The 18586-nt window shown below is 41.0% G+C and overlaps 1 protein-coding gene across 4 annotated transcripts in view; it reads right to left on the bottom strand.

Moving 5' to 3' along the window:
* The window catches only part of SGCD (sarcoglycan delta), a 318158-nt gene that overhangs the window by 36508 nt on the left and 263064 nt on the right, over nt 1-18586 (bottom strand). For all 4 annotated transcript variants that reach the window (XM_027718527.2, XM_039385243.1, XM_027718531.2 and 1 more), the window contains 2 exons: nt 14781-14868; nt 12429-12548 (listed from right to left, as the gene is read on the bottom strand). In XM_027718527.2, coding sequence (XP_027574328.1) covers nt 12429-12548; nt 14781-14868 — 208 coding nt within the window. The remainder of the gene's footprint in view (nt 1-12428; nt 12549-14780; nt 14869-18586) is intronic.

The raw sequence follows: 18586 nt of genomic DNA, 5'->3' as shown, positions 1-18586 counted from the left end.
ACATTGGAAACAAGGTTAGTGAAACTTCAGTGCAGTCATTTCAGCAAGGCTGAAAATAAAAGAGCTGGCTATTCCTTTCCCCCATTTCCTTGTTTTCCTTTCCCTACACAGTTCTTAAACCCCCTTTCCTTGCCTCCTTTATTCCTAGATCCATGAAAGAGTCCCTTATGTGCTGGGTAAAGGAATGAGATTTCCAAACCCTTCTGTTTCTCTGCTTTGATCAGAATCAGAAGTGAACCTGCCTTGATAAGGCTTCCTGCCCTGACAATATAATTTCTTATTATTCTCCTTTAAGAACACAGACTCTCCCAAAGGGCCACCTGTCCCTGTCAAGGAGTAGGACATCAGCCATGAGGGGATGCTGAGGGACTAGGACTGAGACATCCCTCCCCTGACTCTGGCTGTCAGCAGCTGAGGGACTCCTTGAATTGGCTGTGTCATCCATCCACTGCAGAGACACTGATAAACTCTCCTCACCTCCCCTAATTCTCATTTTGAGCATCCCCATTTCCGTAGCAGGGGGCTGATAGATGAATTAAATATTCTGGAGAAGTTCTTCCTTTGGTTTCAACCTGCTGCCTGATGATTTCAGTAAAGAACCATCCTCTTCTTTTTGTGCTACTGGAAATTTATATTATAGACTTCAAATGTGCCCCCTCCCATCAGCCCCCCCTCTCTTCTGTGCTGGAGAGTCTTGGTCTCTGCCTGGGGGATTGGCAGTTCCCGAGGGAAACAACTGCCTTGGACTAATTCAATTCCACTGGACATTTGTGTCAAAGTCTGGCTTTTGGCCACTGTGGAAGTCCCCAGCCAGGCTGGGATAACATCAGTGCTGGATGGAGTTGAAAGTGAAGGCTGGAGGAAGTGACCTCGTTTAGTGGTTTTAGAATCATAGAGTCATTTATGTTGGAAAAGACATTTAAGATCATTGAGTTCAACTGTTACTAAAGGCTTTGGCAGAAAAAGAAGGAAAGTTTGAGAGAAATGTGCTGCTGACACTGAATTGGGCTATTCTGTCTCTGCTGAGGAGAACTGGAATGTCATGGAGAAACACGAGAAAATACGAAGTCCAAGGTTATGTGCTTAGAAGTAGTAAAAATTTCTTCTACATGCTTTCAGGATGGGAATATCCCTGGATAAAAGCTGAATGCTACTCATGATTCATGGTAGTGGGGCAGAGACAAAGGGATGGCAAACATGACATTAAATTGAAAGGCGTGAGGAAAGTCTAATGCGAACAGGAAAAGAAAAGTACATTATTTTAAGAATCATCAGTGAATCCTTGAACTGGGGGTCCTTGTGGCCTTCCAGCTCATTCCCAGGGAGGAGAGTGTACAGGGAGGAAATACTGTTATGACTGCACTAACAGGAAAAGTCTATCCTACAAAAGAAGCCTGGAAGGACTTTTCTTTGTAGCTTAGCAGCATGATGGCTAGGGAAGGATACTCATGCTGTGTATTAATACATTAGGAGGATAAATAACATGAAGGAAAAAGAGCTACTGGCTCTAGGCCAATGTTGATATGAGAGCAAGTGGCAATAAACTAGTCCCAAATATATTTTGGAAGAAAAGTGTTTTATAGCCAAAGAGGAGCAAAATGGGAGCAGCTTTTCAGTTAGATGGGACAGACAAGCTAACAGATTTGACAAATTCCTGACTGTAAGACGTGGTGTCTCAAAACTAAGGGACAATATTTGCAGGACCAGCAATTGTCTTCTAGTCTTGCACTCCTCTAGTTTTATTTTCACTGTCCTCTACACGAGGTTTTGGCAAGCAGTATTAAAGCACAGCTCAATCAGTTCAAGAATCGGCTGCTACAATCTCCCTTTTCAATCAAAGTACTACCTCCTCCTTTCACTTTTACTGAGTATAAAGCAAATGTAAATTGCATTTATTATTGTACAACACAGTTTCTGCTTCCTAAATTATCTGTTATTAAACTATTTTCTATCTACCATGAAAAATGCCTAACAGAAAATTTCTATTTCTTTGCAAATACTGAAAATATTTTCTCATCATATGAGACTCTCTGCTGTTGCTAAGGGTAACTTATCTGCAAACAGCCGAAGACAGAAGAAAACAATACTATCATTAGTATTTAAACATACTGTACTGGACATCCCTAGGCAATAAATTATTCTTTCTTACAGTGTTATATCAGAGGGACTTCTATTAAAGCCATACCTACTGATTCCCTCTTCTGACACTGTGTAATTTACCATCGATAAATGTTCATAAACAGTTTGACTGAAAAATCCATAAAGCCATTTCAGCTTTATTTTAAGTTCCATTTAATGTCCCTCAAAAATCATTTCATCAATGTGTTTCCATTAGCTGGTTCTCTGCCCAATAACTTAATTCCACACAATCAGTCAGGAACTTACAAAGCATATGACAGGATCTACCTAAAGTATTTTGAATCACCATAAAGATTCACGCAATGAATGTTTGGCTTTTGGGTTTTTTTTCCCCTTTCTAGGGCATAAGGTGTGGGGGCACAAATGGCAGAGATCCCTGCATGTGTTCACTTCATTCAAGAACAGAAATCAAGAGTCCCATGGCAAGAGAACATTTACAGTTCAATTTCAGGGTTTGGAGATTTCTTTTTTGTTTCTTTCTCTTCTGTCATTTGAGATTCAGAAGAAACGCTGTGAGAACAGGTCTGTTTGTATTTTCTCTGGCTCTAGTCGTTTCCTAGAGCTCTTCTGCCATATCCAGGACACAAACCTGGTTGTGGTTGGGATCACTGCAAGTGATCTGCTGGAGCAACATCCAGCTTCTCGATCTTCCCTCTTCCCATTCTGTTCCCACCACAGGAGCCTCCAGTGCCACTGGTCTGTTGCATCTAATGAACAGCTCCAGCTCTTGCACAGGAAGACACCATCCCTTCTTCTGCAGAGCTTCTGCCTGACACAGCAGTCTGCTCTCGCTGTTCCCAACGTGGAATGGCCAACAAAAAGAGCCAGTGGGCTGGGCTTTTGGCAATCATCTTGTTCTATAACATGAACCCAAGACGTGGCATAAAATAATGTGGCTTTTTTATCCCAGTTTTGCATTGAAACAAAGCACAAGCATTATGTTCTGTATGTGCATATTGGTCTGTCTGTCACAGAGTGCCTTTGGAAGCACCAGCCATTCTTGCCGAAATGTAGAGTTGGTTGATCACTCTCATGAGCTTTATGAGAAAAGACTGAGAAATTGCTTACACTCCACCAAGGTAAAGGTGATAGTGTGAACTCAATGCTGGCTAGATGCCAGCAAATCCATAGGGAATGGAGGAGATACAAATGCCACAAGAAGGGAATAAATCTCAGTCGGAATGTGCATCTTAACCAGTAGCAGATCCAACCAGAGAAATGTGGGCATCAATATTTCAGCTTTTCAAAATGCCTCTTGCTTTCCCTGTGTGCTGCATGGCACTGTCCTGGCACCTTCCCTGGTGCAAAGGCAAGGGCCATCCCTGCTCCCTCTGGTCAGAACTGAGCTCCAGACATCGTGGCAGGACACTGTTTACACACCACTCCCTCTGCATGAAACTTGCTTTAGGCTTCCCCTGCTATCAGCTGGAAGAGGGAGAAGAAGAGCTCAAATGCAATGTGATGAGAAGTATTTTTAGACTAATGATTGATGCTCCTGCTGTCAAGGGTAGGTGGCAATCAGCTGAACAGCACTTGGGGGTGAACAGAATGTGAAGAGAAATCAGGTTTCCGCTCAGGTGCAGATGCACCTGGTTGGCTATTCCCCACTTTCCTTTTTCTTTCCAGACAACACATTTCTTTCCAACTCTGTGTATTATTTTAGTAATAATTCCAGACCCACACTACACCTTTAGTGTTGTATATCACTGCTTTCTAATGGAATTGAAGACTCAGAGCCCTGTGACAAACTTGGAGATAAAGTAGGTGTATCTTACGTAGTACTGTGCAAATAAGGGGGGAGGAGAAGGATTTGCTGTGATTTTTTTTCCAGCTCAAGTCAAGAGGCATTGAATAGTGCGCTGGTGATCTCCATAAACTACCTCTATTCCCACTATTATTGATCAGGACACATTCAGAAATTTGTTCATGAAAACACCCATCTGATGAGGTTCTCTCCTCTGTAGGTCTCATCAGGATAATATGTAACACACTCAGAAGGCTGTGTGCAAACAGATGCCCAGGAAGTAAATCCAATCCAATTCAATACAGGTAGAAATTATTTGTGGCTGCCTCTTTTAATTCCTCACTTTAAAAGCCTTATTCATCCTTAATTTATGTTTTTAAATGGGTGAACATAGTAATTGCTGTTTCTCCCCTTGAAACCCATCAAATCCGAAATCAATAAGAGCTCCATCTCAGGGCCCAACAGTAATAGCCTGGTTAGGTTAAGCCAGTGCACTGAACAAAAGCCATAAACCTTCATTCATGTTTCTTTCTAAGATTCTATAAAAATAGTTCATTGCAAAGGTCTGTCTGTTTGCCTTTGTTGTCTAAGTGTCGGGGAGTTGTTCTTTTACGGGCAATCAAGAAATCATGAATAATAATGGCAATAATGAAACCATCAACAAAGTGTTTGTAATAAAAATGCAATATAAACTATTTTAAATCTTTTAGATGTTGGTCTTGGCACTGTGTGCACATGGGGAGTGACTCAGCCCATCGGCTCAACTGGGCTGTGGCTGAGTTAGGCCAGATGGGAAATCCTTGTGACTCCAGTCCCACCAGCTCTGCTGGGTGGAGGAGAAACAGTTCTCTGACTCATAGTCCCGAGAAATCAATGGAGCCTGGTTTTAGGCTAGAAAAGTTGCAAACAATAAGACGAGATGCAAGCTCTAAGGTGAGCATGTGGGTCATTAGTGATGTATGTGCCTGTAGAGATACCATCTTCAGCAGCCTTGCCTCAGAGGTTGAATGTCTGAGAAATATAAAGAGAATAACAGAAAAGAACAGGTAGGCTCACATCCAAACTGAGAAAAGATATATGAAGAAAGGTTCTACAACTTATGCTGACCTCTAGATATTTCCTTCTTGACTAGTTTTTGGGGTCCTTCAACACTTTTTCTGCAGCTCAACAATAGCAATGTCATCACTGAATTCCTTTGAAGCTGTTCTTGGCATTCTTGTACAAAGTTGCAAAGAAACTCAGGAGAGCACCTGAAGTAGGAATACACAGTGGAAATTTATCAAGGAGAATATTATGTGAGCTTCAAACAGATCAGCTGGGGAAGACACTTAGGAAATAAAATATAAATCTGCCACACTTTTAAACTTGATTTCAGTGTTTGGTAAGTGTACAGTATGTTTCTTTCATAATCCTTGTGACATTTAATCAATATTAATCTGATGGTGGATGATTCTTCTTTTTCCTTAAACAGGATTAAGGTAACGCAATATGAACACACATTTCAGCCTGGACTCAAAGCCTATACACTTTACATAAATGCTATCCTTTTTGCCTGGAATGTACTTTGAAGTAAAAGCAAACACCAGGAAAACTCCTCAGTACATCTCCCTCCCGACACAAATTGTTCTCACCAAGAAAAGACAAGTTTGCAATCTGGGTGACTGGATTTTGAAAAAGAAGAGCTTTGTTGGACTTGCCACTGAGAGGAATGGACAACAGTGTCTACAGCTATTTTCCTCAAGGCAGCAGAGCCATCAGAAATATTAATTCAAGAATTGGTAATTTTAATTTCTCCCCTTGCAGAATATGAGGAAAACTATTTGGAAGAAAACATCCAAAAAACCCATCTCAACCTCTGGGAAAAAAAAACCCCAAACCCACCCAATACGACCAAATCAGTTTTTTTTTTTCTATATAGCTTTTTAGTTGTCACTGCTGATTATAGGCTAAATCACTTTGTGGCACTTGACTTCTACGTGGATGCAGCAATAGCACGATTACTAACTGAGAGCAAAAAAGGAATTTTCTTGCGGCTTTAACCACTGATGGGAAACATATGTTTTTGCCCCCCCTCCCCCAATTCCTTAGTTTTGCTAAACATAATTTTTTTCCATCATCACAGCTCTGCAAGGAGTGCAAAGAAATGTGACAGAACTCTGCTGCCACAACTGAACGCTACAGACAGTGGAGGCTGTTTCCAGTCTTGTTAGTGACAGTGCTAAAACCTGGTATCTTCATTTGTCAGCACATTTCCCTACTTTCCTCATTTTGTTCCCTGTCCCTTTTGCACAGGACCAATGACTACAGGACAGCTTGGCAATTGCTCCGGGACTGCGTTGCTGTTACTGCCTAATTACCTACGGGCACTGAGTGCTGAATATTCGTAGCTGCTTCCTAGAGAAGTTCATACATCTTCAGCTAAAGGTCAAATGCCTGTCCAAGCCTGGCGAGCAGCCGGCTGTGGCACGCTCTTTTCTCTGGCTGAGAGCACAGAAGGGAGCTCTGAAGCAACTGATACCTCTGAAGCAGACTAAGCAAGCAGGAGCTCATTTGCAACTGGGTGAACTGGGAAAGGCCTGTGGCCCCCGGCTCATGGAACAGTGTTTGCTTCCAGAAGCAGAGCAAGGTATCCCAGTGAGGTACCCCATCCACACTTCAGCAGCACCAAGCCAGCTTCGGGCTAGAGGCACCTTCCCCTCTGCTGCCTTTGTAAAGGAAAAGGATCACAGTAGGAAAATGTCTCACATTCCTAAGCAATAGGTATTGTAGCATCATTTGTCCTTCGAAAAAGCTACTCACAGACCTGTAGTAAGGACATGTTTTTCAGGAAAGCACACAAAACCCACACTACAAAGGTTCAAGCTTGGCATTTATCCTCAGGTGTAAAGTTGCTGCAGACTCACTGGTGAGACCAGAAAGCTCAGTTTCCTCTCTGGGTCAGGCCTGATTTCAACACCTGGCTACCAAAGTTGTTCCCTCTGCCACAAACACATCAGCAAAATGCCATTTTGAAATTGTAATGGCTGCTGTAAAGGGCAACAGTGCATGTCCTGACTCATAAATAATGGCTTCTGAAGAAGGGTGCATGCTGTAAAAACGGGTGGTAATTCCTGGCAACTGTTAAATTTCTAGTTTACACTACCCTCTGAAATGATTGATACCAGTCAAACAGCTTTGGTGGATTATTTTAATGAAATATAACTACTCTTGCCGTCATTAAAGTTACTCTTCTGTAACTATTGCAGCAAGCATAAGCTGGAAAGGACATGCCAAGAAGCCACTAAAAGTGTAATATGGAGGAAATGTGAGCACAGCCCTTTAACCAGGCTGGCACTGCAGCCACAGGGCTTCTGCCAGATCAAGCTAATACAAGGCTCACTGAAAATGTTTGTATATGTGAAACTTTAGAAACAGCTGGGCAGTAGTATTAGTTCAGAGTTAGAGACAGTAGTATTAGTTCAGCACATTCACAAAAAAAATGTTCTCCTCTTGTCCAAAGTGAAGGACACTGCAAATGCTTTTTTAACCCTTCCATGGGTAAGGAGCTCCAGCACTCTGCTTTCTCCAAGTGCAGAGCAGGTTACCCCCTCTGCCTCCAACAACAGAAAACTCCAGCCACAACCCTCCCATTTAAAAGAGCTCTCTACAGGACAGTCACAGAATCATAGGAAGATTTGGGTTGGAAGGGACCTTAAAGATCATCTTGTTCCACCCCCCCTCCATGGGCAGGGACTTCTTCCACCAGATCAGGTTGCTCAGAGCCCCATTCGGCCTGGCCTTGAACACTTCTAGGGATGGGGCAGCCACAGCTTCTCTGGGCAACCTGTGCCAGGGCCTCATCACACTCACAGGGAAGAATTTCTTCCTAATATCTAACCTAAATCTACTCTCTTTCAGTTTAAAGCCACTCCCCCTTGCCATGTCTACATGCAGCAATCCCATTGATTATAAGCTTGGGCTACGTTGCTTTTATCATTGGTGTTCCCCTGCTAAACCCTCTAAAGTCCTTAGTATACAGCTCATAAATAAAATGTTGGAAATGCGCCTTGAATTTAATTACTCCAAACTTATTCATAAATTTGCAATAACATTTCAACAGCTGACTCCTCTTTCCAGGTGCGTTCCCAGGCAGCTGGAGAGAAACTAGAAGAAAAAAAATCTTCCCAATCTAACATTCCAGAAAGTCTAACTTGTGGTCAGCATTGACATGCTCCACACGCTTCATTGCCCAGAGGGAATAGGCTACAGTGGAAAAAAGCCACAAGGTAGAAACAGAGCTACTGGCTAATTATTTGAAGGCAGGGCATGGAAGGGTTGGTGAGATCAAAGGTACATTTTAATCAGCCATGGTGCTGGGGAGGGCTGCCATGCCTGGCAGGTGGGTCACACTGCTCGGGCAGTCTTTATTCTGGGAGATGAAAGGCATCCTACCCCACTCTAAATACAGCTATTTTAGTTAGGGTTTGCCACAGGGAAACGCTTTAGCCAAATTTTTATCATTAGGCTCCATTAGCAGAAAAGCTTCTGCTGTGCTAATCTAAATGTCTAAGTGAGAGGTACATTTTCTAGGGACCCAGAGTGGGAGCAATCCCTCTATTGTTCTATTACAGAGAAGGGACTTTGTGGGTTTGTGATTAATCCTATCCTTATTGCAAAGCAAAAGGGTAATCATAATAGTGGTTAAAAAGCGTGGTTGATTTGTAATGGGACGCCATCCAGCCCATGGAATCCAACTTCCCACACAAACCTTCCTCCACATTAAAACCCAGGGACTTCCATAGCCTGTAAGCTGCAGGGACACATCTTTTGTGCTTTTATCTCAGCTCACTGCAACGCATGTGTATTCCCATCAATATTTAGTCTTTAAAAATATTGGTTAAATTCATCATAAATATTAAACACCAGAGTATACTGGCAAGTTTCCCTGAAAACAAACTTCAAAAAATAATCTCCAAAAAAGATGTCAAGGCCCTTGGGAGAACTGACACTGGCATGTCATCAGATGTTGTCTTATAAGGCTAAATTAAGCATCTGACCAGAGTTTAATTTCTGTAAAAACTCATGCTAATTTAAATTGCTTTAGATTTAATTAAAAATGGCTTTCTATAGAGATAATAATGTAACTCTGTTAATTAGCATCAAGTGGCATCTAGAGGGCATATTTAAAAACTAATCTGGAGAATAAATAGAGCTAATTAACAGTCAGAATAATGCTTTATGATTGTCTTTTATTTATAAATGCTATAACGTTCAATAAGCTATTAAATGAAATTGTAATTAATATATATCAAAGTTATTTTTTAATACTCTTTTAACTAAAGAGTATTTCTTACACACCATTTTTCAGGCGATCTGAACACATTTCGTTTCTGGAGGGAGGGAGGAGGGGGAAGGAGAACTGCTGAACGATGTACATACAAATTCAATTAGCAGCAGCTCATTTATCTGCCCTGTGCAGAATGTCTGTGTTTGTGAGCCCACAGGGCCATCCTGTGAGGCATTGGTTTTGTCTCCGTGGTGTCTGCAGAAGTGCACTGCTGACCAAGGCACTGTGGGGCCGTGTAGTGGGCAGAGAAGTGGTAGATTTTGCCTTCAAAATCTAAGCCTTGCAAAACCATGGCCAAAGGGCTCAAAGGGCTGCCCTTCTCCTCAGATAGAAGTTACCATTATCTTCCAGTCTCCCCTACGATGACAGGTTGGACTGAATTCACTACATCAAATAAAATCACTGAAGTACTCTAAACTACATCATGCATGAAAATCAGAGGCAACCAACTCTGTCTTTTGTGTCCTTTAATGCTTATAAATCAGAAATAACTCCCCCAAATACAAATCAAATAAAAAACACTTTCATTTGTTATTCTGCACTGTCCATGCTGAGCAATTTTTTGAAGCACCATCAATGGCAGCACATGTACTACTTGCATTTGTTTTTAATCCATAATTCTGTGTATTCCTCCCTTTTTTTATCCCTTGCTAGTGTTGAAAAATCCTCTAGCTACCCACTTCTTTTCTCAGACAAGGATTCAGCATTAGTTTGTAGCACAAACTTTCAGAAGAAACTTTGAAGACCATACAAAGAAAAAAGTTACTGTCACTAGCAAGATTCAAAGCCAACCACAAGAACTGCTGCTCTGACCTGTGTGAGAGGACTTTCATGCCAGATTGCTGACATGCACTTCCCTCTATAACAAATAAGTGTTCAGCAACAACGAGAACAAGCTGAGATTATTTACATGGTGTAGGTGGGTGCCAGCAGACACACACCAACAGCACCTGAGATCCCAAACACTAGAAAAATGATCAAAGGAATTTGTCCGTGTACTACAAGTCAGACTGGCCTCCAGCGCAGACAAAAGCACTGGAAGAAATATGAACATATGGTATAACACTTCCCAGCATGGCAAACAGCCATGGCAAACACTTTTGGAGATAAAATTAGATTGTGGAAGCAAAGCCGGAGAAAAACAAAGCCAAGTATGAACTCTGAAAGCATTTCAGCTCAAGGTCATCGGAATACTTGCCATGTAACATCACCAGTGTTGTTATTCTACCTTTTCTTTTCTGACAGATTTGCAAAAGCCAAAGCAAAAGCCAAAAGCCAAAGAAACCTCGAGAAACACTCAGTTGGAGATAAAAATGAAAGTGCACTACAGTGATCAGCAGTATTTTTGATGCTGTTTATTCTGGAGACTAAAACAAAGCAGAAACTCAAAATAGCTATCAAAATTAACTCCTGGTTTCTCAAAAGTACAAAGTAACTGCAAAGCAATATTTTTGTAAGTATGTAATCTGAAAAGCACCTTGTAAGGAAAAGTTTCTGCTTTGGTTTTCTTTTTCTTTGTTTGGCTTTTTGTTTGTTTGCTTGTTTGTTGTTTGGTTGGTTTTTTTTGTAAAACAATGATGTAAATCTCTCTTATTTAAAGGTCTCCAAGAAAACACTTAAAAACTGTTCCTTACTGACTCCATCTACCCTGCACAAAAATTGCACCATGAATTAGCTCTGAATGGTGCAGTGTGAAGGGAGATTTGTGGTAAAACATGGATTGTGACAAATGTTCCCCAGCTCTGTAACATTGCAGGAATTTTGAATGGACATTTTCAAAGCTTTAAGCTAAAAAAGATACTGTTAATTTTGTGAAGCTCAACATTTATCCCGTAAAACTCACCCAACTTTTTACAGCTGGTGAGTGAACGTGTCCAGTGTGTAACAACAGCGACCTGCAAAGAGCTACAACTGGCCTGTCTATAAACAGGAACCATCCAGAATAACAGGACATCAGGCAACATAAATGTTAAGGATTAGATGCAAAGTCACATTTAGATTATGCACAGAACACTAATAATATACTATGTAATATGTAGAAATAATAATAATTAAAAATACTATATATATAGTTCTAAGTTCCTTTATTGATCTGTCTGTTTTTAGGAGCTTACTAGAGAAATAAGGAACAGTTTGAAATGAACAGCATCCAAATCAAGCCCCTAGAAAACAGTTATTGGTGCATCTACAGAGACCAGTGGTACTGCTGTGTGACTAACTGCCAGCAACACTAAGATACTCAGTCTAGTCCTATGTGAAAACCTTCCTGAGCAAATCTTAGACAAACCAAAGGGCATGGATTGAACTGGAAAGCACGAAAATTTAAGTTCCAGACAGGTAATTTCATATAACTATCAAATAAGTTTTAACATTTACAATTACCACAACTGTTTCATTTCTCCAATTAAAGAAAAAAAATCCATACAAACAAGAAAGAACCCCCATGCCCCAAACCCAAAGTGCATTCCCAGTTTTCATTAGGAAATACCTATGTAAAGCCTGGCAGGCAGGACAGCTGGGGAGTCAGATCCTGCACAGGCAAAAGGAGAGCTCAAGCTGCCCTGTGTGTCTGGAAAGGCAGATGGGGAAGTGGTGGCAGTGGTAACATTGGCCTTCTCTCCTGTGCACAGAACATTTATCCCTTCCACACACCTCAGAGATGCACAGTGTGCTCTTGCAGGGGGCTAAGGAAAGACAGCTAATGGAAAGGCCACCAAACTCTTCAGAGAACTAATGTGGGATCCTAATTGATTTTGACCTTTTCACTGCAGGTGTTCATTTGGTGTTCATTTCAGAATGAAGGAGGAGCTGGTGACAGTGATGGAACCGAAAACATGAACCCTGAGGTTTCCCTGTGCACAGTAACTGCAGACATGGACACACCCTTAGAGCCAGCCCTCACTGTCCTTCATCTCAGACACAAGAGACAAAGTGTTCAGTTTCCAACACTGGTTTTAAAGCTACTTTGCTGTGCAAGACAAACCACTTCCAGGGGAGTTTTTTTCTGGAGGGGAAATAACATATTGTGAAAGTTAAGAAACCCCTCAGATAGAAACTCCTGGCCATTATCTGCTTGGAGAAGATTCAAAGCAACAAAGACAGCACAAGGTTTTATCTCCAAAAGTAGTTTTCAATAAGTATGAAGGAAAGTCAGGCAAAACTATACTAAAATTTGAAGAGGTGCATATTAAAACTGTGATTTAATGAACAAACTCTTACCTAAAACTCTCAATCTCTCTGCTCCAACCACCACTTCGTTGTCATCTGCAGAAAACAGCAATTTTCCAGAGAGGGTTTTCACCTCAAATTTTTGGCTGTGTGCTTCCACTGCTTGGGGACCTAAGAGGAGGATCACAACCTTTTAGTGAAAAATACAAGAAAATAATACATTTCATAAACCCATTTGCTGAGATTGTCCTAATAGCTCTGCAGATACAACCTGCATCTGAGACACTAAACAGGAGGTCTGTGCTTTTATATCTCATTAGAAAAGGGCAGTTTTCTACCCAAATAAGAACCTCTCAACTATTTCTATCTGTGGGGTTTTTTTTTAATGCTTATGTATGCCATAAAATCACCATTAAACTCGATACAGCTGGGAAATTTTTACAAAAAGACAGTAATGTGAAACAGTAATGAATATACCCAGTCTTGCTTTGAGAGTATTGGTGAGGCAGTAAGAGGCACCAAAAGCTTCAGAGTCCATTTTGCTTAGACTGATACTGCAGTGTAAAAGATTCCTGTTTTTCTGCCTGTTAAATATATCTGGTTTAAAATTCTATCAGTGTCATGCACAGCCCAATTAAAAAAAAAAAAAAAAAAGAAAAAAGACAAACACCACCACAGGAGCAAATGTTTTCTTTTAGAATACTTCAATCATGTGCAGGCCAAGAAAAATGGCAGCCTCTCATGTTGCACAAAGTTTTTAGACAAGTAAAACTTTCCTTCGTAGATCTTATTTCAATTCTGGTGCTTTTCCTGCGGGCTGCTGTGCCCTGCAGTGCTGGAAAGCCTCTGGCAATACATTTTGTTGTGGAGTCTAATAAACATCAGCTGCCTGAATAGCAATTCTGTGCAGGTTTGTGGCTCAAAGGCTGCAAAGAGCAGAGCCCTCAGTTACTGACCTAGGCTAAACTTCGGACAAATCACCTTCTAAAAGCCCAGCCAACTCTGTTCAAGCCACAGTCTCCCTGGAATATTACCCTGCACATGGCAGGCGATTGGGCTTTGCATTAATTCTGGCCATTTTCATGACTAGTCTCATTTCTCAAAAGACAAGAGAAAGAAGACCTGAAAGCCAGTATTTTCTTATAGGCAGCTTCAAAGTCCATCTCTACCCAGCGTTTCCCTGCACAGGCCATCTGTGTTGGCATCGGGGCACACACAGTCATGCACATGGTTCTGACAACAGAGAAGTGTGGCCATGCTGAGATCCCTGGAAACACTTAAGAACTGTTGCAGCCTTTTTGAGAAAATCCATTACTTTAAGTTTGTATTTGTATCTTGCTTATTAACCACCTCTCTGCTCATCACTGAAGCAGGAGCTACATGGGACATCTTTGCTTCACTCCAAAACCAAACCTGCTGCCAAATGCAGAAAAAGATCAATAACCAGAACAGCACACCAGGAAATATCACTGTGTGTCCTCCCAAGCTCTCATGACATGGAGGTGCTTTAAGTTAACCAAACAGCCTCTTGAAAATATATGGAGAAACAACAAACTCAACATGTTCATTCTGAATGTGAGAATCAGGGAGCTTGGGGTTGAATTTATTTCCTTCCTCCAGGCAATTTTCACGCATTCTGCCTAAATAATTGCTCACTGAAGCTGCATATTTAATTATTTAATACTGTGACTAGAGGCCAAGATGTTATATAAGCAAACCAAACAACCCAGCCTCGATGTAGAAACATGTTTATGAATTACTGGCTCTGCCATTCAGCAATACTTCTCCCAGTCCATGGATAAATCTCAATAAATATATACCTATCCTTTATCATATATATATATAATGCATTAGTCTCTTTCAACCCAAATTACACATGCAATCATTCAAAGGCTGCTGTGCACCGGCGATTTATGAAACACCCATTCTTCTATCAAAGATACTCATGTTTGGGAGCACAAGGGAATTCTTCATCAGCAGAAGGACTCTAAATTACAAAGCACCACAACTCAGCCACAGATGATCTCCAGAGTTGCCAAGATTTCAGGCAAGTTGTAAGTGTCTTAGGAAAAACCTGTGCTTGTTACAGAAATGTCAGCCTGCATATGTTCTTCTTGACCCTGAAGTCGTACAACTAACATTTCTGTCTCTGCATTGGCTTTCAAATGAAAACAATGGTCTGCTTCTTTATCAGACAGCACCAGCCAGTTGCCTCTCCAGCACAGCTTTCATGTCTCCAGCTTTGTTTCCACAAAGTAGAGCGAAGTTTTCATTTGTACTTCACAAGACACCTGGGCTCCCCTCCTGAGCGCTGTCTGAAGCCAGCACAGCATCCCACAACACACCCGCTTTCATCCCTCCTTAATCCTTCCAAGCAGGAATCCTTCCTTTTCCCCTCCTTACCTGTTACAAGGCGAGTGAGGACTTTCGTCTTCTCATTGAGGATGTTCACTGTCACATTTCTGGCGGACTGGAAGTACAGTGGGTTGCCCTGGAACAAGACCATGAGAACAAGGATGTGAGATGGAAATGGTTGCCTGGGACCAGCCTGCTTGAGACACCTGGAGCTTTGCCCAGCACTGGGGTAACAGCCCCAAGGTTGGGTGTGTGGTTGGGGTGCAGGCTACCCTGCAGTATTTCAGGCTACCCTGCAGTAATTCTTATTGTCCAGGATAAAACCAGAGTGCACAACCACACCTTTGGCCCAGGCAGTGTCCCAGAGACCAGCCTTGTTTTAGGGATTGTTGGCTTTATTGCTGGTATAACCTAACCAATCTGCTATTTTAAAATGTGCAGATGATATGGGGACCTGACCTAAGCTTTGTTTTGGGAGGGTGGCTGAGTACAGCAGTGCATTTCAGAGTCAAACCTGCAATATTACTTCTGATGACTCCAGTGGGTGACTCTGTCTACCACAGGGCCATGCGAGCAGGCCATGCCCAAGAGCTGGGAAGGAGAAAACCTGGTGAACTTGTAGAGAGTGCCTTTCACCTCAAAGCACTTATGAATCATCTGGCATCTATCACCATCAGACTGGGGTGGGATGCCAGCTTTGAATCAGACCCATCCCACTGGGTCTACAGAACACAAGACATGAAGTCTTCCCCATTCCCCACTTGACCATAGAGATTTCTACCAATTTTTCATTTTTATGCTTTCAATACACCTCTGAGAGAAGAGCCAGAGCAGCTGTAAACACACAGGAGCCACACAGCTACCTGGCCACATCCATCTCAGGTATTTCTCCTGCAGAGCAAAGCCAAAGAAAACCCACAGCTACAACCATCTGGCTCCTTCTGTGTGCAAACACATCCAAGACACCGGGGAACTCGTGTTTTCTTCAGGCAGCTCCAGTCTGCACAGCTGGTTTCTCAGGGGCTATTAGCCACCTACAGCACTAGCACAGGGTGACCCCAACTTAAATCAGCCAAAAATCTAACGTGCGAGGTGGAAATTCACTGCCAGTATCTCTGCAATGTCTAAAGCAGGCAGCTGATCAAATTCATCAACTGACTAATCCACAGGATAGGCAGAGGGGACAAAATAGCAAGAAAATCAGCAAGGAGTTGAAAATTTTATGTCTGTGTGCTTCTTCGACCAATGTCTTTTTTCAGCATTTCAAAATCTTTCCACTAGGAATGAACAATCAAGATGGGGACAGAGAATCGTGTAGGTCAGACATGTTCTCCTTGCCTCCTGGATTTCTAAGAAACACAATTAATATTTTCTTAGATGCCATTTTTGGGGGGATCATGGCAGAAGGTTGTTTGCATATAAAACATAACAAGAGCACAGAAATTACTTATGGGAGTCCTATGATGGACTGGAGCTTCAAGTAACACTCTGGTGACAGATAAATGATTTCCAGTGGTGTTTGCAGAAGACAAACCTCAAAAAACTAAAGTAAAACTGGCCCCACGTATTCACAACAATTACATTTGCTGCTTTAACTTTTTTTGCAGCATGTGCCCATGGGATCAGCCCTTCAGTAAGAAAGGGGGAAATGGGATTTATTTGATCAGTTATAACTAGACCCTTATGACTACATTCAGACTATTTACAACTAAATAAAAATAACAAGAGGAAAGAATTCCACTTAATCATTTCCAGACCTTGGAGAAGTTTCAGAAGCTCTTGGTGTCTCTGCGTCCTCATACACTAAATGAGGACAAATCATCTTTCTACACCTCTCCAATGTTTTTGATAACTTAAGTAATATACTATATGAAATTGAATTATGATTAATAAGTTAGAAGCAAGGATCACTGTTAATGACTTGTAATGATTTTCCTCTTCTTTAATTTTGATTTGTGATCTTCTACAATTCCTAGAAATTAATGCTGATTTTTTATTATTTTATGGTTAACAGTACAGAAAAAAAGGATGGCTTCACTTGAATACCCATTGCACAGGAACCTAATTTGAACACCCCTAGTGATAGCACTTTACTGCTACATATTCATTTCCGTTTTAAAGGTAGATAGCTAAAATCTGCATAATGTATAGTCATAGGTGAGACTATAACTACCATAAACATGCCATATGAAGCACAGAAAGTCTCACTTTTGACTTGCACTATTTGACTTTTGTTTATGGAGTTATGCAAATAGCTACAGTGTTTTGAAAAGGCCAGGAAACCTTCTAGTCCAAATTCAGACAGGAAAAATCATTCAATCCCCATGGCTTTGAAACTGTTACTGCTCTGCATAAGAGGAGATTGCACTACAGAAGTATTACAAGATAAATCAAGTGGTTAACAGGAAGAGAGTCACAGAGAAAGTTGCTCTAAAGAAGACTTACAAGACAAGTTAAGAGCTGGTATCCACCTACAAAAGACTTAAAATACATCATCAGATCTTGAAATGCTTACCCCAGCATAGTCATCTCATTCACTGATTCAGAATTCAGATTCATGCAGCCTTGAAAAAAGTAAATTTCCCTAATGGAAGAGTTATGTTTTTATTGGTCTGCAGGGAAGGAACATTTCAAGCACTTAATGCAATGCCTGGTCTCATTTCCATAATTCTTTTCCCATTAAGGAATGAAAAAGAATTGAAAAAATTACTCCCTTTTGCTGAAAATTCTGCAGATTTTCTGTCCGTCATATTCTGTTTACAAAGGAAATAACACTGACATCTTTTAAATACTGAACATTAAAAAAAATGTTTCCTCTGTTGCAAGCTTGGTGATAATGCAGCTTCTTTCAATCACACAGAAAAAAAATAATTAAAACATTAAAAACCAGTTAGGAATCAAAACTGAAAAGACAAAGCCTTTCCCTTCTCTTACACTTTAATCTTATCATGACATAAAATGAAATATTCTAATGCACATGAGCAAGTGGAAAACTAGATCAGTATGGCTTCACCACCACAATGAAAATAGTTATGCAGTGAAGCAATATTTTCATAAACTGTCATAACCCTTGACAGACCTAGAGTTAGAATATCAGCAGGAAATAAACAAGCACATCTTTTAAGAACTCTTCGGGCTGGTTACCTACTTCCAGCCCACCATGAACCTACTATTCATCTCTGCAGGAAATCCTACAGAGCAAATACATCATTTTGCTTCTTACTTGAGTCCCTCATTACCAGACTCAATGCCTTAACAATAATGCAAATGTTTATAGACTCACAAAAGCATTTGCCACAGCTACTCAATATATTAAAACATTGGACACATGCTGCAGAATAAAGAATATGAAAAGTGCGAAAATATGTCAAAACTATATAGCTTAGTTCCTCACGATGCAGTGAGGTATCCAGTAAAACATGGAAGACTTCACAAAAGGTATCAACTCACTGTTTGCTAGGTTAAACACATGGCAACACAAGCCTAAACAGCTCACTAGCTGTCTTTCTTTGGCTCACTTTGGAAGAGATGCTAAAACTCCCAGATCCGAGACTGAAACAGAAAAAAAGTATTTTGACTGACAACCTTAATTTGCAGCTGAAGCAATCCCAACCAGTGCTGACTTTAGGAAAATTCAGTACTTTAACAGATGTCCTTAGACTGTTATAGGGAATTATTAAAGATATTTGGAAATCCTTTTAAATTTTAACAGGCAATTTAAAAATAATGCTTCACAGTCAGCATGTTTGCAATTTGGATGGTCAAAAGGAGTAGCTTTGATTTGATCCTATGAATTCAAAGACTTTACAGAGTAAGTGCAAGTGAAGCTTGTGGAAATAATGGAAATGGTGAAT

Source organism: Pipra filicauda, unplaced genomic scaffold (genome assembly GCF_003945595.2).
Source record: "Pipra filicauda isolate LSUMZ 115617 unplaced genomic scaffold, ASM394559v2 scaffold3_size10097308_pilon, whole genome shotgun sequence".
Classification (NCBI taxonomy): Eukaryota; Metazoa; Chordata; class Aves; order Passeriformes; family Pipridae; genus Pipra; species Pipra filicauda.
The sequence above is the reverse complement of the archived record's forward strand: the minus strand, read 5'-3'. Positions and strand labels throughout refer to the sequence as shown.